At 38.2% G+C, this 26,697-nt stretch overlaps 1 protein-coding gene across 7 annotated transcripts in view; it reads left to right on the plus strand.

Moving 5' to 3' along the window:
* baiap2b (BAR/IMD domain containing adaptor protein 2b) overlaps positions 1 to 26,697 on the plus strand; it is a 56,469-nt gene that overhangs the window by 19,864 nt on the left and 9,908 nt on the right. For 3 of the 7 annotated variants that reach the window (XM_059532701.1, XM_059532700.1, XM_059532698.1), the window contains exons 3-10: positions 3,280 to 3,366; positions 13,471 to 13,482; positions 14,015 to 14,076; positions 14,543 to 14,614; positions 15,775 to 15,912; positions 21,243 to 21,395; positions 25,253 to 25,492; positions 26,254 to 26,440. In XM_059532701.1, coding sequence (XP_059388684.1) covers positions 3,280 to 3,366; positions 13,471 to 13,482; positions 14,015 to 14,076; positions 14,543 to 14,614; positions 15,775 to 15,912; positions 21,243 to 21,395; positions 25,253 to 25,492; positions 26,254 to 26,440 — 951 coding nt within the window. The remainder of the gene's footprint in view (positions 1 to 3,279; positions 3,367 to 13,470; positions 13,483 to 14,014; positions 14,077 to 14,542; positions 14,615 to 15,774; positions 15,913 to 21,242; positions 21,396 to 25,252; positions 25,493 to 26,253; positions 26,441 to 26,697) is intronic. The other 4 variants (XM_059532703.1, XM_059532704.1, XM_059532705.1 and 1 more) reach the window with 3 other exon arrangements.

The raw sequence follows: 26,697 nt of genomic DNA on the forward strand, positions 1-26,697 counted from the left end.
TGGCGCCACGGGGCGGGTGTTTGCCGTTGTTTGCGGTGCCGGCTGAGACGACCCTCAATGCGGAGCGCGAGACTAATGAGCCTATCCAATTCCCGCGGGAGCTCTATGGCCGCGAGCTCATCCGAAATGGCGAAATCCAACCCCTCAAGAAAACGAGCGCGCAGCGCGCTCTCATTCCAGTCGCATGCCGCAGCTAAAGTCTGGAACTGGATAGCATAGTCAGTCACGGAGCTCCTCCCCTGAGACAGTCGTGATAACTGGGCCGCCGCCTCGTCACCCTGAGCAGAGCGATCAAACAATTTGGCCATCTCTTGACTGAAAACCGCGAAAGTGGCACAACAGGGAGCCCGCGATCTCCAAACGGCGATACCCCATTCGCGGGCACGGCCCGAGAGGAGTGTAAGGACGTAAGCCACCTTGGTCTCTTCATTAGCGTAACGCCGGGGCTGCAGAGAAAACACCAGCGAGCATTGGGAGAGAAACGCTTGACAGGCGTTAGGATCGCCATCGTAGACCGGCGGATTGTTGGCATGGGGTTCGGACTCGTGTGACATACCGGTGTGAGGAACGGGACCCCGGCTCGTTGCCTCTTGCTGAAGATCGTCCACCCGTGTGAGGAGTTCGGAGACTCGGGCACTGAGAACTTCCACATCCAGTGCGGTGGTGTTGAGCTGAGTGGCATGCTGCCCGATCAACACTCCCTGTTGAGCGAGAGCCGCGCGAAGCGGACCAGATCCCGCTGAATCCATAATATGGTCAGACTGTTCTGTCAGGGGAAAGCAGGCTGGATTCAGGTGCGGGTAAACTCAAGGCTTTATTCACAAAGCGGAGACAGAGAAGAAAGAGTCACGCTCCACAGGTTTCACTCGCAGTGACAGGATGAACAGCAGATGAGTCACGTTTCACAGGATTCACTCGTAGTGACAGGATGAACAGCAGATGAGTCACGTTTCACAGGATTCACTCGTAGTGACAGGATGAACAGCTGAAGCTACTAGGAGCTCTGGCCTTGTAAGAACTAGAGCAGAGAAATAAGCCAAACACACTGGAGCCTGAGGACAAGACACGACAGGGTGAGTACAAAGAACTGCTAGATGATCGGAGCTATTGGAACGAATAACAACAGTCTGACAATAGACAGAGAAACACAGGGAATAATAAAGGGGAAAAAATTAGAAGGACATAGAGAACAGGTGGCGAGCAATTATGGTTAACAACGGGGAACAAGGGAGGCGGGGAAAACACAAACAGGCAGACGTGGTGAGCTGTCACCATCCCAACACACACACCCACACCAAAAAGACAGGTGATTAGCCCAGAGACCCGACAGGTGGCTACTGGGCATTTGCAAGATTTTGGGCTGCTTGGCAAATGCAAGTAACCAATAGTGAAATTAAAGGATCATTAAAATGTCATAGTACAAAAACAAAACAGAGATTTTGGAGGTCCATTTGCATTCCCTAGAGTAGATGTTTATGTTGAGATGTCTTGTGCATAAGCAGCTGTTAAGTCTAAAGTATCCCCCTCCTTTGCCTTAGGACTCTAGATGGATTGAAAAGGGTTGGAAAAAAAATTGGAATAAGAATAATTAGTGACCAAAGACTTTAACGTTTATATTTGATGGAGACTTCTGTCAGGAACTTGAACAATATCACACACATACTTGAAATGTGATAACTGTGTCTAGATTGGGCTTCTCTGTGGTTTTTAACTTTGGATTGTCTCCTGTGGCTGATCAATGTTTCCTCAGAGATGGTTGGAGAGACTTTCTGCCCTATTTTTCAGACCTCTGTAATCCTCTTTTCTTCTGCTGCCTCTCTCGTTCTTTTACCCCTCACCACTCAGCCTAACCGCTGGAGCACCAAAGCCCCCAGATTTCCCCCTCTAATCCCTCACAACCAGGACGCACCTTATCCTGAGCCTAGGATTTGCGCGGACACTAGTAAATAACTCTATACATTCCTATGTGATTGGGCTGCCATTGGTGTACCTTACCACCTCCACTCAAACACTCCCACTGCATTGAATTGGGATGGTCATATGGCATATTGAATTTGATGTGAATGTCAATGAGGCTGTTAGGGATGAAAGTACAAAAGTCCCTTCAAAATGTCTGAGGCCAGAAGCAGATCTTACAGGACAAGTACATGTGGCAGTGCTGAGAATGCAATGAATGTAATGAATTAGATAGGGGATGTACCATTATTAAAATTCTCATGCAGAATTGTGTAATTTTGATACAGATAAGTAGATTTAAATTTGAAAGCTGATATAAAATGGTACACTATTTTGTCTAACTAAATTATTTTAAATGCTACAAATGGATTTAGATATCACATTTCTGTACATTGTAATAAAAAATGGATATTGATTTTGCTAAAGATTACAGTGTTACAAATGTTACAGATTTTATTGTTTTAATGATTAATGCCAAAGTTAGATGGCGACAAAACTAATCTAAAATGTAAGAATAAAATTACTTTTTCAATACTGGCCAATCTAGTATTAGAACAGATATAGGTTTCCTATAAATACAGCATTTTGAAATGCAACAATGCATGAAACAAATGTGCAAAGCAACAAATTTCTCTGTTTGCGTACCTCAAAACTCTCAAAAACATTATTTGAGTATAAGATGTGATTCTACAACAAATTGGATGTAGTTCTGTCCCTCATAGCCTTTCATATTTGCATCAAATTAAATATGCTGTCTGTGTTGGTTTCTTACCTGATTTGAACAGTTTTAAAATGATGAATTCAAGAACATTTTAACCTTTTCTTACCACTTGCTCAGTACCTTCTGGTCCTAAATTTCACTGTGTTCCAAGACACTATGTGCTTCTTGGCACTATCCTGCCTCACTAAACTGCCGTGATCCTCTGGCTCCGAGAGAACCTGATTGAGAGCCAGCCCTTCTCTGCCATGGTGATGCAGAAGAGCCACAGCTGCCCCTGTGGTGGGACCTCACACAGAACGAGTGATTGCTCTCAGTAATGTGCTATCTGATGTGAATGTTAGGTTTTGGAGGGCATCAAGCTTTTTTATTGTATTTTTTTATTTTAAAGTAATGGTACTTTTGCTATTCATCGCTCACCAATCACAAGCTCCACCCCCTTCTCAGTTCTCTGGCCGAGCCATCATAGAACATATAGAGCTTAAAGCTTTCCCATCCACCACTCCTTTTTCCATAGATGCGGCACCTGTGGGTTGAGAGAAGCTTCGGGTTAGCACATTAGCACAGTCCCGATACTTATGTCCCCAATGCTTCCATGTTTCCAGGTGTGACATTTGCAGCAAAAGGCTACTTCGACGCACTGGTGCGGATGGGAGAGCTGGCCAGCGAGAGTCACGGCTCTAAGGATCTTGGTGAGTTATAGACTGTAGCTGCAGTGCCCCCTATGGTTGGGAGGGGGATCGCAAAATAGAATAACTTGATGGTTTCAGTGTGAATGGCTTTGGATGTATGAGCACATAGTATAGCATATTTAAGACTGTATCTTTAGATATAACACACACTATCTTTGTACAAACATACACACTCCGCAGATTCACTCATTTCATTATTGGTGGTTGGTTGCATTGTGTTCATCTATCCTGTTGTCTTATTTCCATGTGTCTCTATGAAAAATCATTTATCTGTGTTAGAATTTAGATTTAGGGAGTCGTGATGAGACTATAAAACGGTTCGACACATATTAATTGTTCCTTTTCTGTAAAATATTCAAAAATTCTATTTGCACTTTCTCAACCATAAACTGCTATTCTGCTGTGCAATTTTTAATTCAGATTTCTGTAAATGCATTACATTTTCTAGCATATATGCCGATTCAGATGGCATCCTTCCTGCATCTTTGTGGAGTAAAATGGCTTTAGTAATCTTCTTGAAATATTTAAATTGTGTGGCAGTTTTTGCACACTACAACAGGTTTTGTTTTGTTTGGCATATTTTGTTTTTTAATTAATTTTTAGAGATGACATCTTAGAGAACACATCTGAAGTATGTTTTTGCAGTCTGCAGCATAATCTCTTCCTTTCTATAAGCACATCAGCAGCAAACATGAGAGGAAATTTCTCTCTAAAGAGTACTGAAGGGGAAAGACTTACAGAGGGACCTGAAAGCTGGTTATACTTCCATTATTCATCTCAGAAACATTTTACGAGCGTTCATCTTGATTCTTTTAATTTCACTGGTTGGTGTCTCATTGAATACATTTTCAATGAAGCTCATGATCCATCTCTAATCAGTAAAAGGCTATTATTTGAATGAATTCAGCTTCATCTTATCCTGGGATAAGTTACCTGATTTCCAGCTTTCTCAATATCTAAACAGTATAGCCAGGCGGAGCTGGAGTCTTTATGAGATTATATTTTAGTCTGCAAGAGAGATATTTCTAGAGTGCTGCTGTCTCAGCATTGTTGAAAAGCAGCAATATCTGGGTATAAAAGTTTAATAAGAAAACTTTTATGAGGATTTAAGACTTTTCTCCCGAGACTTCTTCATCACTAGACAAATTAAAGCATGTCTGTGCTTGTTTTGTACCTTCGTGATTATTAAGAAAATATATTTTAATCTTCAACAATGTATAAGGCTGGATGGTATGACATTTATTCTGCTCAGATACTAGAATGTGTCCATCAATACTGCTATTGTGGTAGATATCGGGAATGATTGATTTTATTATGGCATTGACAAGAAATAAACATGGATTAATAGAAAAAAATACAGAAGTGGATGTGTTCCAAACAAGTAGTTGTTTATTTGCTAATATTTCTTTCGTTGTTTCAAGTCACTATTTAAGTTGTTTTGTATTCAAATGTTACATTAGTCAGATATCATTATACTCCTCCTTCTCTCAACAGTGCATTTAATGTGTGCATGCATGTATTGATTATCCTATGTTTTAACAGCTGTTCCAGTACTGCTCATGTCATCTGTCTGTGCCTGTTTTTTTTTTTACAATAAAGGTCAAGTATGAAAGAAATACATGTGCATCAGAATGATCATGTAGCTTTTACTAGGGATGCACAATATCTGCAAATATTTACAAATATTTATTTTTTATTATAGAAGCAGCAGATATGGGATACAAAGTACAGCCAAAACATAAGCATCAGACACAGAGTAAATATTGGTGCATCCCTAAATTTTACAAGTATCTAATCAACAGTGCTTTACACTTGTTGACAGTTTGCTGCATGTGTCTCTGTTTCCCAGAGTCTCGTTCTCATCTTAACATGTCCATTCCAAAGCATTCCAGATGTCATAACCACAAAACATACCAGTTCCTTTGTCTGGTTGCTTTCTGAATGAGTACATGATTGATTTGCTTGAGCAAGACAAAGAATTGTGTGTTCATTTTTGACAAGTTTTTTTAAGATTTGTTTGTTGTTCTGTAAGTGTGTGTTGAATGGCAGTGTTATTTAGATCCAGAGACTTTGAAAGAGCTACCAAGACAACAGTGGCATGAAGTGGAAACTTTTATCCAACTTGCAGAATGAGTCTGTTTTGAATTTATACTCATGCAGACTGTGTGGGTGAGAGTGCGTTCTTTTAAGCACGTGGGAACTGTGGTATCAGCCATGTGGACCCAACCAATTACTGCACGCTTAAATAAATCTCTTAAGTGAGGTCTTAGCCCAACGTTAATAATTGATACAGAGTTATTTCAGGCCTTAGTATAATTGCATGTTAGAAGGAAGGCATTTCCATGAATGGAAGGCTTCACTGGCCTTAGACCATCATGATTTAGCCATGAATCTTTAAAATCAGTCACACAGTCTTAGTCAAACACTTTTGCCTGACACAGTCAGCCCCACATGAAGATGTTACTGTCTTCTTGGACTTGTTAGCATGTCTCTAAGATGGACTAAAGGGTTTTAAAGGATGTTGCACAAAAGTGGCCACATGTGCATTTGTACTGTGTACTTGTTGTGTCCCTGTGCTCTATTATTGCTTATGGATATTGATTTGTTGTCCAATAACCTAGTTTTTTAGTGCAGTTGACTTATGCATGTGGAACAGGCCTGTTTCTTTTATTTGTATCTGTATTTTATTACTATATAATATTATATGTATTTATCTTAATAAATAATTTTTTATATATATATATATATTTTAATCTTGTCGTTGTATCACATAGCAAGTTGCATCACATCTCACACACTGTTTTTTGATAGTTTAAGATGCCGTAGTTTAAGGCCCTGTCCACACAAACGCGGGTATTTTCAAAATGCGGTTTGGCCATTTGTCAACATGCAAAACGCAGCACCAGGTCACTGAAACCAAACATTTTTGAAAACTACGGTTGCAGTGTTATCGTGTGCGAAACCGTTATCTTCGCCTGCTGATAACTCTTTCAGGCTTTTGATTAGCCAACATTGCTTTACGGTTGAGATTATATTGCCACCTGTTGGTTTGGCATGATCTTGACAGTGCTTCATAGCATGCTTTTGCGTTTTCATGTGGACAGAGTTTTTTTCTTTTTAACAAAAAAAGAGGAAAATTCAGTTTATAAAAATACCCATGTACGTGTGGACATGGCCTAAGGTACTGCCCAACCCAATATACAGAATTTTCTTAAAGGCAAAGCTCACCCAAAAATGAAAAAAATCTGCCATTTTCTTGCCTTTATGTCATTTATGTACAGTATTTAGCTTCTTCTACAGAACACAAATATGATATTTTGAAAAACTCCAAACAACATTGGAACCCGGGGTGGTCAACTGTAATTCTTCTGAACACTGAATCACCTGAGAATGTTATTACCAAGTGTAAACAGGACATGATTAGCACCTCTAATGATGTCAAATGTCAGGACATGACAAGAGCTTTGCTCTCTGGGTTCTGGATAATGGTGAGATTTCATTAAGTTCTGTCATCATCCTCTTCATCGCATCCTCAACTCTGAATAACTCATGGTCTCTTGCTGTGAAGAGATGCGCAGTGATTCTTCAATGCAGCACTTGTGCGTATCGCATCACCCACCGCCTGTAGTCAGCCCACGCACTGATGCAGGAGCGCAGCTGGCCCAAGGAGAGAGAGGGAGCCGTGAGCTAAAAATAGATAAAACACTTGCCTTAACAGGAGAAGTTCCGCTAGAGAGAGAATGAGAGAGCAATAGTAATGTGAATGCGGCCTGTTCTGTGGATTTTGAGTCCCAGAATGCCTCCTTGGTGATGTCAGTGTTTCCAAAAACAGCTTCCCCCGTCTGCCTCTTCAATGCTGCACGAGTGTGTAGAATACTAAACAGCTTCCTGTTCCCCCTGCCCAAATATGGGTATCAGTCGTCATGGATGTGTGATACCAGTAGGTTGTCATCTTCTCACGTTTGTAGTTTTAGCTTTGGGAGTTTTCATCAAATTACAACAATTTATGCTGATAATTAGTCTAAATCCTGGATATTCTCGTTCGACAACAAATATTTGCAGGAGGCAACAGTGTTCTCTGACTAAACGCAATTAATTGCATCTGCAAGCATCTTGCTCTCGCTGTAGTCACAAAATAACTCTGGGGTGTTTGAATAATTAATGCTGGCAAATCTCGGTGCAAGCTGCTCCAACAACACATCCGGTCTCAGTTTTTGATAAGCTATTCAAATAAATCCCTCAAAATATGCCACAGATCAGATTTCCAGGACAAATGTTTAGAATTTAGATGGTTAGCTTTTTTTGCTACTGTGTGGCACATCACAATGCATGTGATCTTTTTTTTTATGTTTGGAGAATAGCCCGAAGGTTAAACCCCTCATTACATTAATTTACAGTAAAGATAAATGGGACATTGTATGCAAAACTATTAGCCTTTTCGGACCATGCTGAATAACAATAATTTTTTACCCATAGAAACTATAAATACAGAATGCATTAAATCGATCAAAAATGACAGTAAAGACATTGTAACAAAAAAGTTATAGAATAGCAAAAAATGAAATACAAATAAAACCAAATAAACATTTATAAACAGTGGAGATGCTCTTCTCAGCTGTCTCTCTCTCTCTCCATTCTCAAGCCTTCAATTCTAGCTCACCACAGGAAGCGTAGAAAGAAATGGCACTTTATTATGTGATTGACTCCATCCTGATGTTGGGAGCGCAGCAGCAGGTTGGCACAAAGTTTCATTTTCACTCCAAGTAGGTGGGATTTGTAGTGTCATAACATGGTTTAAGTGTTTCCTCACCACACTGAAAGTCATTGTCTCACCCTTTGGGTATCTCTCGCTCCACACACAAGCAAAGCACACATAAAAAAATGGCAAATGGCTCAAACACCTCTCAGGAATGAATCACAGAGCTGATAATTGCTGCTACAAATGCCATCGCAAACAGAAGAGTTGCTTGGAATTGGATGCACCGCTGTGACTTACATCAGATCAGCTTTTGGAGGACATTCTTGTAAAAGCATTTCATACTCTCACAGATAGGCAAATTAATGAGTTGTGCTTTAGAGAAGGCATTGCTCATGAATATTAATGCATTTACGTGTTTTTGTACATCCATTTGTGTAAGGCTTCCAAAACCTAGACAGTTTTAAGGCATAGTATACGCTGGCAACAGGAAACAAGATGTATCAGTGGACTTCAAGAGGTCTAAAATATATATTTTTTGGCCAGAATTAAAAGGCAGCACTACATGCATTCTTTGCAAAGAAGACAATTCCAGAATGCATCATGTTTATGCTCTTTAAGCCATCATGTTGTTAGCTTTGCAACATGCTAATGCCAATATGAAATGGAATTAGTTGTCCCCTGTGCACACAGTTGTTGCCTACATAAAATGCTATAAATTAGTTACAAGGTTCCATTTTACTTGGTCAATTGGTTTTGTAACAGAGATAAATGCTTCATAATTAATATTCATGAGCAATGACTTCACATAAGTAAGATTCATTATTTTGCAACCTGTAGGTCCCAGTGAAGTTCAGTAGTCATGGACAATGATAAGAGTGTTACTTCTATATTTGATCGTCAAATTAATTTGTCTGTCCAGCACATCCAACCCATAACCCCCCTCCCTGAATCTTTTCTGCTGCAGTAATCAATCTCCATTATGACCTCATCAGCTGCTCTCTAATAGTTATGTATACAGTCTTCTGCCACAAAGTAATGACCACATAAGAATTATTTAGGCCTTGGGGTTTCGAGCTCAATGAGGCATCACAGCATTTCGTCTTGGGTCACTGAGTTTTACAGTTTCAGATACAACTGGATGATTATACTGAAGCATATGGATCATTTTGACTGTTTTGTTTGTTCTACCTATAGATATACAGCCATCTGTGACTTTGGTGGAAAGAAAGAGATAAGAAATCTAGGTTTATGTCATATTTAATGATAAAAGTTCTGCAGCACAACGCATCAGAGAATTGATTGGAGGAGACTTCGGTCCAAATGTGCTTAAGTTTATCACATCCATCTGTGTGCTGTATAATTCCCTCAGTATTGATGTTTATTACTTCTACCAAGGTCACAGAAAGAGGGAAATAATTTGAGATGAACAAGAGATGGAGGGGGAAAGTTGAGCTAGTTTAATAAGAGACAGGATAACAGAAATTTATTTCTGGAAAGGTTAGGTTGACCCAGTGAGACTCTACAGTGTCTTACAATCTTTACTACTGTAATGCTGCACCAAAATTGATGGTCCTTTGTAAAGTTTATTTGTGTCCATGACTTGTGTGAACTTTTTGTGTTCTGTTAGATACTTTTCATAATCCAGTCAAGTTGAGAATTCATTCACATGACTTTTCATCACTTTGTTTCCAAGTTTTAATTAAACTGTGGCCGCATTGTACTAATTACATTCCTTGTTTAAGTCAAATCGTGGCCATGTTGTACCAATTAGTTCCCTCGTTTTAGTTAAATAATGGTGTGATGAGTGGGGCGGGGCCGAGGGATGTGGGAACACGAGTGAGGCCGGTGGAGTGATTGGGAAATCCGCTACACCTGCGACCCACCACCGGTCTTGAGTCCCACAGAGGAGATGGAAGGATATAAAACTGGAGCGACGACAGTGAAGGACGAGAGAGGACCAGGCCTGGGCTTTTAGTTGTGTTTTTATTTTGTGCGTGTCAGTCGCCGTGAGGGGCTGACGCGCTGTTTTGTCTTTAATTTGTATTATTAAAATGTTATTTGATTGTCCGCCGGTTCCCGCCTCCTTCTTCCCGATGATTAGGAAGTCTTTTATCATTACAAATGGGCATATTGTACTAATTTGTAGTTAAATCCTGGCCACATTGTATTATTTTCTTGTTTCAGTTATTTGTTGCCAATTTTATTTATTTGTTCCATCTTTTTAGTTAAATTGTGGCCACTTTTCATCATTTCAGTTTCGTTGAATCATGGTCAATGAAGGAACTAGTTAATAAAACGTGGGAACAAATTCTTATTTTTTCTCCCTTGTATGTCATGTCCAAGAAATAAAATATAATGGGTTCATGAAAGTCGTTTCATGTTGACTTTATCTGTGCACTGCAAATCAAAAATCATTCCCATTTTAAGCGCTTTATCATTTTGTATTTATTCCTTACTAAGTCCTAAGTGCTTTATTTAAATAAGCTATTGATAATAGATGTTTTAAGGCATAGGGTGTTGATAAGATGCACAGTGTTTCTTCAGACTGTACCCTAATTGATTCGGCCCTTTAAGAGCGGACAACAATACGTTTAAGTCTTTCAAAGCTGCAGATGTTGTGATCCGTGCTGATTACTGCTAAGCAGCTTAGAGTCCTGCAGAGCATGGCTGAATTGCAGTAGAGAGGTGGGGGGTGGGGACGGGGAGTGCTGTCAGAGCATTGTGCTGACTTAGACAGGAAATGAGAGTTTGTCGTCCTACAGATGAGATCTGGACGGGTGACTGCAGGGTGAGGCCAGGGCATAGACCGCAGCAGAAGGGGTCTCTGTGTTACATACACACTTTTATGTAGACCTGATGGATGCCCATAGGAAAGAAATATCACAGATGATATTTAACATCTCAGGTGTTTCTCACATGTGCAACTTTCAGAAGAGCTGTCAATGAAACAGAGCTCAGATATGACCGCAGACATGGCAGTTAGAAATGAACTCAATATGAACATTTCTCAAAGGTCAAAGATATATCCACATTTATTTTAGCCTATATCTCTATACTCTTAAGGTTAGGGTTGCAAAGTGGTATACATTTTCTGGTAAATATTCCTGAAATTTTGGATACTTTACAGGAATTTTTGGAAAGTTTCCAGCAATTAACAGAAAGGCCCATTTTCCAACCCTTTTGTACGGAGCCATGACATGCAAGAAAAATAAATCAATCGTGCACACGATTACTATTTCATAAATTTAGCAAGCTGAGGGAACAAATTAGTAAATTGTGTGCACAATTTATAAATGATGGATCATTTATTGTGCATTGATGTGAACACTATAGTTATCATTACAGTAATCGTTTTATGTTAACAGGCCTTTACTGTAGACAATTGCTTTGTTTATTTCTGAAATACTTGAATGAAAAATAACTTACAGAAACCAAACAAATTTACTTTGAATATTCAGCTAAAGGTCTGAAAATGTGAAATTCAACTACTGAGGTCTGTATTTCTTCCCTCCCATTTTTTTTACGTTGTTAATGTACATGTATTGTTGCACAACTGATATTATGTGCAATACTATCATATTTAATAAAATTATTTGCTGAATAATGATTTCATATTGGACAACAGTGGGTATTCTTGTTTGGTATCTCAGAAATGTCATGTTCATGCCTGTTCCCTCTTTCCTGCGAATATTTTTTCTTCTTCCTGTTACGAAAATGACTGAATTTGGGTACAGCAAGATCAGCATATGCGTAATGTGTGGGAGCATATCCACCCTTATTAATCTCTGTTTCGATGGACGTTACTGGTTGGATGGCCTCTGCCGACCTTGAACTGAAACGACTGTATAAAACGGACTGTCCCTCTATTTCTCAGAAGGCAGGGCTTAAGAGGAAGGCTTGATTAGATATGTACTGCAGGCTGGTGCAGTTGTCCTGGGTCAGGCATGACAGATTCAAAGACAGGCAGGGTCACGCTTTATGAAACGCACTGTGTGGCTCAGTAGCTCAGATTTATGAGGGATGTGCATGGATTTCAGATATGAATGAGTGTGTATTGAAGGTACTTAATATCTAGTGATATAGAAAATAAGCTGCATAATTTGAGGTATCATTCACATTGCCTTGGCTTGATTTTATCACCCCTGTACACGAAGAATGCCTTGCATTTATTACCAGTTCAGGAGGTAGAGAGACGTCATGCCCATTGGATGTCATGCGAGTACATGTACGTCTGTCATTGTTCTTTTACAGCAGAAAAGTTGTGTAAGTGCCTTGTCTTTTCGAATGTCTGCGGCTGATGCTGCCCTATGTGTTACATACTGTGTGTGTGTGTGTGTGTGTGTGTGTGTTATTACATTTCATTATTTTATTAAGCCAGTTTAAACCTGGTTAATGCAGAGTTAGACAAGAGTTTGATGGATGGATGGAAGGAAGATGTCTCAGCACTCTATAATTATTTCTGTCCCTGTGGAAGTGTGCATTGACTTACTAATGAAATGAGTGGAAGTTTTGTTTTAAGGGCAGCCTTAATAACTTAATATGACTTTACAATGTTCTCTACAAGCACGTATGAACATAATCCGATGACCCTTGCACTTGATTTGTGCCCTAAACCTACAGATGAGTAATATTTCAGCAGCAAGATGTTTGTACTTGAACCCACTGTGGCTAATGAGATGAAATTGAAGAAAACTACTTTATTAATATATTAATTATTAATTATTTTAAAAAACATCCTTGTACAAGTTATCAATATGTGATTTCAACTACAATTATAATGCATGCTTGTTTTTGCGTAGAGTCAGCAAAGACAGTTCAGACTGCAAGCTCGCAAATCAAAATTTTGTCAACTCAAACTCAAAAGTTATAAAATGCAATTTCAGACTCAAAATTTTGATTGGATCAGCTGCATTCATACCCGTGGTAAAATAGCAATGTACTATTTAATCAAATAGTAATATTAAAAAGTAATAGTAATAATATATATGTAAAACAGCCTTTACTTCAGTAAGTGTAATAATACTTTAAATTATAAAAATTCTAATTATTGAAATTAAATATTATTTACTTCATTAGTATTATTTATATTATTCATATAAATTATAATGATTATTTAATTATTAAATGTGGGTGTTATAAATTCACTGTAAATTACCAGCACTGTGTGGCTCAGTCTTTTACTGTTGCATTATGGATTCAGCAGCAAACAGTGGCGTTGATATTGTGTTCATGAGACTACTGCAGATCTCTGCCCTGTGTTATTTATGCATTTAGTGTTTGAGGTTTGACTCATTCACCCTGGGTAGCTTTGCACTCTTTCACACTGTCTTAAGGTCTTTTGTACTTTTGCTCCTGCTCAAACTAGGTCTTTTGTTCCTTTTTTTCACAATGCATTGCCTAATCAGAAGAGGCAGCATGTAGGTACCCTGACACAACACACACGCCTGAAATGGCTGCATGATTCACTCTTTATTTCTCTCTTGTACCACAGAATGATGTTGATATGAGAAGATTGTGTGCTAACAACATTTTCTTTTTGCCATCTTTTCTGATTTGTTTCTCATGTTGATTGAACATGCACTTGCAAAATGCTTTCACTGTTTCCCATGAATATTTTTGTTTTATTTTGTTTGCTATGCATCTTCATGAAAGAACATTTCAGTAATATTTTTTTTTCCTGTGTGATCTTTTATTTTTATTTTTTTTATTAAACAATATGGTTTGATATTTTGTAATGTTTTTATTTATTTTATTGTGTTCATCAGATACTTTCTTGCACCTTTAGCTTGACTGCCGGCCCATCTTGTTCATCATTTGTTTTCATTTTTCTCTCTACCTCCTTTTTTCTCTTCCCTGCACCCTTGTCAGACTGCATGGTGTCCTGATATCAGGTGCAAAAGCATTACAGTGACAATTTAATCTATTTCCTCTTTCTATCTCTCTCTCAAGGGGATGTGCTTTTTCAGATGGCGGAGGTTCACAGACAGATCCAGATGCAGCTAGAGGACATGGTGAGTATCATTAACTTGATGAAGATCGTATTGCCTCTTAGGCTCACATTTTCTCATTACATTTTCTCACAACATGACTGAATCAATCAGGCTGTATCTAAGAGGCTCCATTAGCCTCCAGGGTAAGGAAATGGAAGGGAGCGGTGTCTGAAAATGTCACATCGACTCAAATCGCTTCCGTACATATATGAAAGACAATAGACCAGGGTCATATGCGTAAACACAGCAGCTCAGACAAAGCACAGACTTTCCTGTGCTGTGTGACACAGCTGCAGATGTTAAACAAACCGTATCTGAGGCCTTCTGATAATGATAACAGGGCAGAAACTGGAGTAAACATCTGTTAGCGATTACATTATGTAGAAGTTGTGTTTGGTCTAACCAGATGCAGAATTCTTTTGTCATATGAGAGGAAAATTGCTTTGTGTATATAATATAAACTATATTTGTCTACTGTAATTTCCAGCTGAAATCATTCCACAATGAACTTCTCACAGAACTGGAGAAAAAAGTGGAATTGGATGTTCGCTACTTAAATGTAAGTATATAAAAATACATTCACAATATGTGTTGTGATCGATTTCACAATATTTTCCCAAAATTTAGTGGATGAAAAAAATCTGTTGCCTGTGGTCAATAGTGTAGCGATGTATGAAGTTCAGTTCACACATGGTTGATTATGTGGCATATGACATGTTAACTTTTTCCCATTTCAGAATTTTTCTATCACCAAACTTAGTGAACTAAGCACTGTTTCTGTCCTTTTTCTTTAATTGTTTTAAAACACATATAGTCACTTCCAATAACAGCTAGACTGATTCCTATTTTACTTAATTGGCCCTATCCACCTCCAAATAACATGTCTTTTAAATGCAATAATTGAGTTTACTGTATGTAATTACAGCTAGAGTATAAGCAGCATTACACCAACGTCTTCTAAAAGGCTCTTCTCGCCTGTATGAGGGGAAAGTGTTTTTTTTTCTTTTTCTTTTTACTTGAGAGAAATCTTTATACATGCATGAAAGATCAGCTGTGCATCTGAAATGAGACTTTCTGCTTCACAGATTAAAAAGTCTTCTTCCCGGTGTCTCTAACAGGCTTGTTTTTAAATGCATTAGATTGACCCTCAGCTTCTTGGCAAGAAATCAAATCCACATTTATTCGGTCACTCATTTGCAGCATTGATGGAAATAATTAACTATGCTCCCATGCTTTCTGTTCCACACATAGTATAGATGGCAAATCAGGCTCAGTCAAATGTAACAGAAGGCTTTGGCAGTGAAGGATAGAGAAAACAAAGACGCATAGTCTGAAACACAATGAATCTGTGAAGCAGGGGGTTCTGGGAAGGACAATGAAAGTCCTGATTGGGTTGACTCAGCCAAGTTCCCACTAGTAAAGAACATGTGATGACCTTCATGTCTTTTAAATTCTGGGTTCAGGTCAGTTAAACATTGTTAAGAAACAGTCAACTCACAATGGGACACTCTGAACATTTATTTTAAGCTCAATATATGTTGAGAATAAAGAAATCAAGCATACTACGAGAGAGCCCAATCTCAATTCCATTGGCATTTATCTTTCTGGAATAGATGCTCGATCAAAATGTTTGAAATAAAAACATTAAGTTGCTTGTCTTGTCCATTTGGATATCGTTAAGGTTGATTGCAATGAGAGCTGTGTTATTTCATCTGGCAGGCAGCTCTGAAGAAATACCAGATGGAACACAAAAGTAAAGGTGAGAGTCTGGAGAAGTGCCAGGCCGAGCTGAAGAAGCTGCGCAGGAAGAGTCAAGGCAGCAAGAACCCCTCCAAATATGGAGACAAGGAGATGCAGGTGAGTCAGTGCTGCTTTTCCAATTACAACAAACGAAACTTTTTGGTGGATAAGTTGTGCCAAAAATGAAAATTCTGTCACCATTTATTGACCCTCATATCATTCCAAACACTTATGACAACCTAGTGTGTAACACACATGGGGATGTTTTGAAGAATATCATTGTTTGCTTTTTCCCAAAGATCCAAACATCTTATCTAAAGCTCTAACATATGACTTTAGAAGACCTGAAATATTACAAATTAGTTGCATCAAGCATATTTATGATACTTTTTCTGGTGCCTTGCATCCTTTTTGAAGCTTGAAAGCTCTAGTCTTCATTAATTATAATTGCATGGAAAAGACTGTCCGGTCTTTTCAGTGCAGTTTTAAGTGGAAATCTTCCACTTTTCCTTTTTTGTTGCATGGAAGAAAGTAATGCAGATCTGGAACAACATGAGGCTGAGTAAATGATGAGAGGATTTATTTTTGGACGAACTATTTCTTTAAAATTTCTTTCAGTGTAATGACTTGAAAATGTAATTCTGAGTTTGGCAGTAGATTGGGATGCTCCAGATCTTGAGCACTGAATTTGTTTGTGATGTTTGTGCAGTTCATAACATCCAACTGAGACTTCATGCTGGGATGAAATATTGTGGGAATTCCTAAAACCCTGTTTCTATAAATAACCTTTATAAAACCCCGTTTGAACATACACTTTGGAACACACTTGATAGAGAATGAGAAAATTAAACATGAGCATGAATGTTAAAACTTTATCAATATCTACAGTGCTGATGGCTTTTCAGACAAGATTTACAACCTAGTTTTGCTTTGCTATAATTACAGTATGATTTATAACAAAAAATAAATAAATAAATGACAATCAAAAGACTAATTAAAAAGACAGTTGCAGACAACATGGTTAATCAGGGTTTATAAATGTTTTCATTATCTTATTTCTGGATAAAGGTGTATTTGCTGTTGCTCTTTTCATGATCCTGCATTGCACTGAATCAGACCATAAGCTGTGAACACGGAAACAAACAAAAAAAAATGTTTTAGTCTCTTTGCCTCTATAGGTGTTAAAGAAAATCCCACTCTGTTTGTCTGAAGTCCTTTCATACATTATTGTACTAATATTGTTTTGTGTGGGTTTCATTGTGTGGTGTCCTTGTGTTTAGTTCATCAAGGCCTCTATGTATGGGGGCTGATTTGTCGGGGCCGTTGTTTGTTTTGAATGCACGCCTCTCACTACCGTCGTCACCAGGTGCGAGGTTAGGGGGAAGTGGGTGTGTTGTGCTGTGTGCTGACCTGGGGTCAGTTCAAGCCATTAGCAGTAGGTGTGCTCCTCATAGTGGCGTAGGAACGCGCTGTTGCATAAAACACTGTGGGCTCTGCTTGCTTGTTAACTTAACACACTCCACTGGTGTGTATAAAAGAAAGCAGAGAAGCAAGGTCAGTGGGTTGTTTAAATGAATTACTAGAACCTGTTCCGGGGTCTAACAAAAACTGTAGGAGGTTCAGAGTGAACCAAACACCAGAGATGATTGATTTGTTATTCTGTATCAAGGTTGGCCAAAATCCATAATTTAAGAGTTTGCATCAGTGAGTGTAAATTTGAATTAAATTTTGCTCAACAGGAAATTGTGTTTGAGTGCAATGACAGGAAAAATAATTTATTGAACTGTAATTCAAAGAAAAGAATGTTTGGAAACATTTTGAAAACTTCAATTAAAGCAAAGTCTGGAAAATTACAATTAGGATAATTATTCTGGTGTTCTTTCACCTGGTAATTAAGTGATATTGTTTTTATTGATTTTTATTGATTTTATTTTATTGATATTGTGAATTTCATTTGAATTCTACTGCCTGTTCTGCATACGCTGTTTAAAGTCTTAAATCTTGGCCTTCCATAGACCTCGACAGATTCAGTGGCAAGCAGAAACAGAGGCTCAGATGCACTTGTTTTCTTGACTTAGATGTGGCAAGTGCATTTAGAACACAGATGGAAATCACATTCTGATTGTTAGTTTAGCTTGTGCCTCTCAGCTCTGGGTGGCACGGGGCTTCAGAAAAACAAAAAAAGTAATAATAAGTTAATACGTCTGTAGCCTCAGTTCATATACCCCAGACAATCCCCAGGATATTTATATGTATTTATTTATTTATTTTGAGCAGTTTACTAGTTGTGAAAGCTTAGATTTACCCATGAGAAAAACTGTATGTGTAAACCATTCCCATGGTTCCCTACATGTGGCAACTCTCTCATGAAATTTCTTAAATGTCAGATTTCGATGAATGTAATTTTTTTTCTGTAATAGCGTTTGTCTATTATTTATTGGTGTGTATGTGTTCATTCCGCTTAGCGGCTCAGAATTAACAGTGGATGAATTTTACATGTGGGGTTTATGGTCCCTGCTGTGCGTCATGCTGCGGAGAGTCTGGTTTCAGAGAAGGCATGAGCAGAGCACTGCAAAACACGCTACACCGAGCTGTGGACAACCTTTCAAAGGCGTGAATAGTGGAACCATATCAGTTATTAACCTATTTGTTGGATAATGTTATAAAGATATGGAACATATGTTGGCCAGTATTGGATATTTAATTGTAACATGGTAATTTCTCATATTTTTAATTTAGATAAATTGAGCTTTAGAGGAGGCAAAGATTTTCACAATTGTTAAAACATTGCTTGTTTCATTTTATATAACAAACACTGTTGTTTCCGTTTTCTGCACTCATTTCTTTTTTTTCCCCTGAGGAATCAATGCACAGAAATGATGGTGCTTTTCAGTCCTATCCTACATCCATATTCAGCACGTGTTAAAATGAGGCCAACCGGAGGGCAGGCAGATTGATTTGAATGTCACTTATGATTTCAGGCTGCAGTAGTGTAGGATATGGCCCCACATTACATAATTTTGTGTGTGTGTGTGTGTGTGTATGTATGTATGTACATCAGTATTCCCTTTGGATACCAAACTAAAGGCACATAGTGCAGGAACTTTGATCTAAATATGATTTCTGAACCTATTTAGCTTTAACCCACCAAACTGAGCCATAGGCTATGGCAACACACTGCAGCACACAAACACACTATTTTCCCACTCTAGTGTTAACCTGCTGAATACAGTGTTTTTAGCCTGACAGTGTTTACTGTTGCTTAGTTGAGTATGATCATGTCAGCTACTTCACAAATTGTACTTAACATCATGCTCATCATGCTGTTTGTCCATTACCTGAAACACTAGGAGAATGTAAATATAGATGTTAGGTTTTTTGCCATGTTATTGTATTTGTAATATCTGATGGTATAAATATAATTTATGAAGTTTAGTCATTTAAATAAATCATTGCTGAACCTCTGTTGCCTCAGGCCATATAGCAGTAAATATCCATCCATGCTGACAGAAAAAAACATTGGTTTTCATCCAACAATTAGGTAAAATAAAGCAAACAACTACCAGCATTTGCTACTGAATGTGGTAGTTATGTCATTTAATAATGTCATAATGTCATTTTGGTAGTTGTAAGATGCAGAAATACATTATACATTTGACTATTGCCTGTGCGACAACATATTTTTGCACTCTTACCTGGCAACAGGCTTGCGCTGGTTCTATGTCTGCAGTTGTGTAAGTGCACTCGCTGGACCTCAACGTTTAATCTTATTGTGTGGCTTGTACATGAACTGTACATGTAAATGTTCTCTTCATGACTCAGGCACTGAAAAAAAATTTAATAGGAGCAGAAAAGGGGTCTTGACCATGGGTCATTAAATATAAAGTAGATCCTGCAGTATAGTGCTGTCATTATCCAGAAAGAATAAGACAGACGTCATATCTGATCCATTAGTGCACAAAACACACAGTCTACATGCAGATGTGGGTTACGATGACATGTTCAAGTTGAAAAATATATAAAATTACTTCTGCTTAAATATACAGCTTATATATAACATTCAAAAGTTATGTTAGAATAATAAAAATACCCCCCCAAAAAAAAGAGAAATTACGTATTACTTACTACATAATGTTTTTTTTTGCCAAGCATATTGGTTCTAATTTTGTAAGATCCTGGAAAAAACAGAGGAGAAGTGTAACCACCAAGTATTTTTGCTAAACAATTCTCAGTTCACTTTAGTCACAAGTCACAAGTAGAAGTCTTTCAAGCTTGATGAAATGATGTGACTCACTCTTTGGGTTGATGCTATGTGCAAAAATATTTAGTGTTCAGTTGTTCTGGTATGCTGATCATGCTACCTGTCAGCGATTGTGTCCAAATTCCTTCTCATGATCATAGAGAATCCTGGAAATGCTACATTTTACATCTAGTGTTTTACCTACAGGCTTATAACATCTAAACTAGCTTGAGAACTCATTACCTGCTTTTATTATTGACACTACAATATCTGTTTCCAAGTCAGTGTGGAGGCGTTTTTAGTATCTCTTCATCTCATAGTTTTTACCCCTCTTTCATCTCTCACATTTTTCCCCCACATGAGTTTAATGCTAAAGTATTACAAACAAGTTTATCTGATGTACATTAGAACAACTAAACCTAAAAATCTATGTGTTCTGGTGCTGGTGACTAAGACCAGATGTGTACCAAATGAGTTTTAAACTCTGGATGAAGCATTTCTTTATTCATTTCAGTTGGGCAAGGCACAAAACCCATGAAACGCAAAAAACTGAGAGTCTGAGTGAACACATTTTGTACATCACTGTAAACCCATAACACATTTTTGCATGATGCAATGACCTTTTCTAATTCGAGACTAATAATAGACTTGCAAACACTGATTCCAGCCTTGTTCATTTACACTTGGTAGGAAGAATCAGCATAACTCACTGTGATACCACGATACCTACACAGGTTGAATAACCTTACGAAGAGTGTCACTGTGTGTGCGCAGTTTGGATGCAGTCCAGTTCCTAAAAGCTTTATGTCCTTGTTAGATGATGTTTTGGCTGTGGTGCAATCTTTACAGAGGCAGCAGCCTTGGTAGCTTTTATGTTGTGATACATACGTGAGTTGGATGTTCTATCATTTTACTTTCAAATATATATATTTTTACTTTATTAAATGCTAAATGATGAACATGACCTTCTTTGTTACTTGGATTCTCTGATCAAAACAAGCAGGCTGGTTAAATTCAGCCCTCACCAGCTTTGCATGCTATGGATCATTGAGCTTTAGCATTCCCATTTGCTTTTAATGAGAGTAACAGCAAGCCAACATGGTTGTCATTTGAAATGTATGGTTTCTCCTAGCATGGCCGTCACTACATTAGGGGCATAGTTTGTCATTTTTTATGTCTGCTTCACGCCAACTTCCCTGTCCCTCAGTACGTCGAGACCATCAGCAGCAAACAAAATGAGCTGGATAAATACATCTCTGAGAGCTACAAGAATGCCCTGTCGGAAGAGAGACGGAGGTATTGCTTCCTCGTTGACCGTCAGTGTGCAGCGGCCAAAACGAGCAACGCCTACCACACCAAGGTGAGATTTCACATCATGACGAAGAAACTTTGGGTCACAGAAACACTGAAATTCTGTTAATTTAAGAAAAAATTGTTAAGCATGCATTTTAACAATTATTTGCACATTTAAATGTGTTAAAGACAACATGGAATGCCATTTACAACATATTTAATAATTAATAAATATTCCGTTTGATGACTTGGTCAGTTAAACTGATAAAGCCTTGTTTATGTCAAAAGATATAAGTTTTGATTACATGTTGTCTTTAACCATGATTCATGTAATGTATTAATTCAAATCATATACTATAAATTATAAGTATCCATAAATTATATACTTGGACAACTCCATACTTTGTTTTCAGTTGTTTCTGCTCCCAAATCCCATTTAGTCAATCATTCATTCCATTTCGTGCTTATCATTCCGCCATGCTTGCTAGAGAATGTGCTATACTGTGTATTTTGAGAACGTTTCTTAATTTGGGTCCAAAATGCACTGATGCCTGTGATGTACAATTGTGTTTTCTACAGTAATGCAAAATGATTTAGAACCAAGACCACACTTGATTGCTTATCAATTCTATCAAAGACATTTAATCAAGGTGGTGCCACCAATATACAAAACAAGTGTGAAGGATGATTATTCTTTTTAGGACATTACATTCACACTGAACAAAAATAGAGGAGAGATCTGGTGGATTCACCAGCATGCAGAAGTCTAGTCATTCCTGCGTAAGCGAGATTCACTCCTCTACTGTGACGCCCACGCTTCAGAGTTGGTGATAGACAGAGCGTTGAGAGCAAAGATGGCAAGAGTAGAAGAAAAAAAAAGGGAGGGCCAGGCAGAGAGTGGCCCACTTTTACAAGAACAGACTGTTCAGTCGATAATCACAGTTTTCATGTATGTGTGTAGGAAGACTCATACTGAAGAAATTTCTCTGCAAGCAAATGCAAAAACATTTTAGACAAAGACAGAGTTATTACCTCACAGTGGATAATTAAATTAAGGTCTATTCTGTGTAGTACTACTTTATTATCCACTTTTGTGAGAACAGGAAGAGCGAAGTGACGTGAACAAAACTGACCATCTGCCAGAGTTTGTCATGGCTGGATCTTAACACCGTCACCCACAACAGACATGGTACTTGATACTTACTTACTCATTCGTCTGCAACTTGAGGGCAGAAGGAACAAAGAGTATAAAAACTCTCTCATGCTCAATGACTAAGAGATTTTACCACTGGGAAGAAAAGTTCTCTGAACTAAAAGGCAGTTAGTAGTGGTCTCTGTATTGCACTTGTGTGATGCCTTTTCACACAATGCAATTCAGAGACCACTGCTAACTGCCTATTAGCAAGATTTAGCATATGCTTTTATCCAAAGTAATTCACTTTGCACTTATTGCAGGGTAATTCCTCATGGATCAACTTGAGATCAAGTGCATTACTGTTTGAGCTAGAAGCTACAAGATGTTTAAGGTCTTTAATATTAGTATATATTAGTGTTTACAGTTTTTCTCAGTCGCTTTGGTACATTTCTCGAATCAAACTCACAATTTGCAAAACAGTAAGTGCATTTCTCAAAACAACTCGTACAAATAGCAAAACACCATGGATTACCTGCAAAAGCCAGTCTCTTGCTCAAAATCCTTAGTTCATCTCTCAAAAATAAATATCTGTGTCAATGAACATGTCAGTGCCATCGAATGACAAGTCCTTGTGTCATAGTTTACGGATAAGACATTCAAATTGCTTAGTCATGTTGTCAATATAACAGTGTACTCTGGAGAGATGTTCTGATGTAAACTATGGCAACATTTTGGATGACAGTTACTGTATTGAACAGTATGCAATATGATTATGTATGCCATATATCCATTTCAAAAGTACAAATTTACACATTACTGTATGTGGGATATTGATTGAAAGAGACTGGATAGAATTCCCAGTTACACTTTTACTAGTGGTCTGGCCAAAAAAAAAACCTTTACAATGTTTTTGTGATATAGAAAAGGAAAAAGAAATATGGGCACAAAGATGAAAATAAGTCAATTGTGAGAAGGTGTAACTCTTGTGTTGTCCTCTGTCTATACAGTATAAGCTTTCCAACTGAAGATTCATGAGATGAACCTTTGAGCTATTTCAGAGAAATGGTTTATCATTGGTTTATCATCTACATTATCTTCATTAGTAAATATTCACTTGCACAATTCATGCCAAATTGACAAAAAGTCTAATAATAATGTGTAAAAAAAAAAGTGTGCTTGGCAGTTTATGACAACTAGATTAACCATTTTGCATTTAATGACTTATACACAGTAAGACTATTGCACAGAAAACTATATAATAAATTTTGAGCAACATGACATTAGCAACTGATAATGTAGGAAACAACAGAGAATTGTACCAAAGCATTTGCAACTTGTTCAAAGAAATGAGAAACTGCTTTTTTGATGTGCACAATGATGTGAGAATTGAACAGGTAGTTTTGAGAATTTCAATTCTGATCTGAGAAATGTACCAAAGTGACTGAGAAAAACTGTAATCAAGGAAAGTAAGTCATATAGGTTTTGAACAAAGTGTGACAAGACTGTCCTTTCAAAAAAATGTTAAGATCACAAATGCTTTAGGTAGGCTTCAGTAGTTTAAGCTGTGACTACTGAATCTTATGACTATACACATGATCTGTCCTTCTACTCTTAAACTTTTGGATCAGCATAAAGTCCTGATGAATCATCTTTTCTTTTTCCATTGTGGTGCTTCTTAAAAAATTGACTTTTTTATCACAAGGGCAGTTCATTTATATTTAAAAATATATGTACACAGATATTTCATTTGTAATAAACACTTCAATATTCATAAAAACAAGAACGGTTCATTTTAATTTCACGGTGACTAAGATTTGCCAGTTTGCACTCCTGAAGAGTGTTAGCGTTTTTGCTTTTATGAACCCGATGAGGTCGTGATGCAGTCTGCAGGTGCTCAGACAGGCAGGCAGGCGATAATTGCTTTGGGTAGGGTGGTATGTGGTTGTGACTTAGAAAAGGACCATAGGGGCTCAGTAGTACTGACCTGTGCCAGCCAAAAACAGACTACGGAGGTATTACTGTATAAGTAGAGAGTAAAAGAGAAAGAAGAAAAACAGATTTTGACACGTTACAAGGTTGTAGGCATTTAGAAGACCTTTCACCCAATGCAGTATTTAGTATATTTACCACACTTATGTTAAAGAAATTTTGCACCTTACCAAAATTTGGTGGATGCAGGTAGATTTTTAGTGTAACCTTTAGTGTTAGTTTTAGGTGAACTATCCCTTTAAGTAAAAACAACTAAAATGTTGCAACACGTTAGACTGTCTATTAACTTTGAAATTTGGCTCTTCAGTCTTTTGAATAAGCATCCATGTACTGCTCAAACAGATGATCTGAATTACAGAAAATAGTCCAAAGATAAAGTTGCACTTCCTGTGCTCTACATTCAGAGGTCTCCAGGCAATCATAGTCTCTCTTACTGGTCGTAGAGCTCAACCAGGCTCACTGCCTGTGCATAGGGCAGTGTAATGAGGCCATTTCAGGCTTCAGGGAAGGGAAGGGTTGTCAGGATAGAGAGGGATGTCTCAGAAGAAAGCGAGGTGAGGTGCGATCACTTTATCACACTTGACCGCATTCCCTCTCCCTATCAATCCATCAACTGAAGAGCTCACCCTTGAAACCTCAGCTTTATAGTCACAGAGAGAGTCTGAATTTGGTCTTTTATCCTTGATTTGCCAACATGGTTTTTTTAGACTGATCTAAATTATTCCCTCGCAGGTGTGTAAAGCTTGCCTCATTTATGCTGGGTGCTAATACTAGTTGTGGTGCTGTTTGTTTGTTTTTAGGGCAGAGACTTGCTGACGCAAAAGATCCCATTGTGGCAACAAGCGTGTGCCGACCCAAATAAACTCCCAGAGCGGGCAATGCTTCTAGCTCAGCAGATGGGCTCAGGAGCGACGGGGACGCTGGGACCCAGTGTTCACCACACCTCTAAATCTAGCCTGACCATCTCAGACCCCATCCCTGGGGCCAAACCACTTCCTGTGCCACCTGAGCTGGCAGCTCTCATGGGGAACCAACAGACAGTGAGTTATCCGACCAAAAAAATAATAAAAAATGTAAGCCACAAAATAATACTGTCTTAACTACAGCAAGATCATTTGTAAATGGTTGCATTAATGATGTGTATAATTACATCCTGTGGGTTTTTGTAAAGTAGGGGGCGCACTCACGGCCATAGGAATGAGAGAGTTCAAAATTGGTATAGATGGATATAAAGTCATTAAAATACAGTTCCATAATGACCACAATGCTGTGAAAAGAATAATCATAAACCTGCTGGCACTTACAGCTCTCTTTAGTTTACAGTTTATCACAGTGCAGTAACAATTATTCTGCATTTAACAGAATATTAGTCCACACCACAACCTAATTATAACAGGAATGATATCATTGGAATTGTTTTCAAAATATTTTTTTTCCAACTAATAATAAATTATAAAAATATTGACAGCCAATGAGAATCCATTCTGTTTTAAAGAGCTTGAGCATTTAAAGTGGCAGACGGCATAATTGCAAGTTTTCTTTGTCATTGTGTTTGCATCTGCATAAGACCAAATCTCTGATTTACATGCAAGAGATTTGAACGTTTCTAACTATATCAAGTCACAAATGGTTAAAACTGCATCTTATAAGGAAGGACATTCCTTTAAATGTCATTTCGGGAGTAGTATGACTAATGCTAGATGGTATTTTTTATTTCAAATTCATTTCAAATGCATGTATTCAAGTATACATGGAAACTAGGTTTCTTAATTGTTCCTAAATTTTTTATTTTATCTTGCAGAGGATGATGGGAGTAGAGGGTGTTCCCATTGTGAATGGCTCAGGGGTCCATGTGGGAGAAGACTACCAACGCTGGATGGAGACCAGAGCCGCACATGAGAAACCGGCCCACAGACACGGTGGAGAGACCTTCTCCAACACCCTACCTGTCCGCAAGGTTGCACCTGTAAAGCCAAAGAATACTTTGGGTAAGTTAAGGGACTTACCCTCGACCATGCAAACAGTAACTCTCTGATCATGACATCTGGAAGATTTCAGTGCTGTTTATTCAAAACCCAGAATCTCTATATGACTTGATAATCTGCCGTCTGTATATAAAGCTGTGTCAGTGTCTGCGCACCTGTGCGTTTCTCTCTCACTCTCCTCCTTGAGAAAGTAGTGAGTGGACAATAACAGGGCAAACACTGCTGGAAATGAAAACAGGGCAGAGCAGGTGGGAATAGAG

This window comes from Carassius carassius, chromosome 40 (assembly GCF_963082965.1).
Source record: "Carassius carassius chromosome 40, fCarCar2.1, whole genome shotgun sequence".
Taxonomy (NCBI): domain Eukaryota; kingdom Metazoa; phylum Chordata; class Actinopteri; order Cypriniformes; family Cyprinidae; genus Carassius; species Carassius carassius.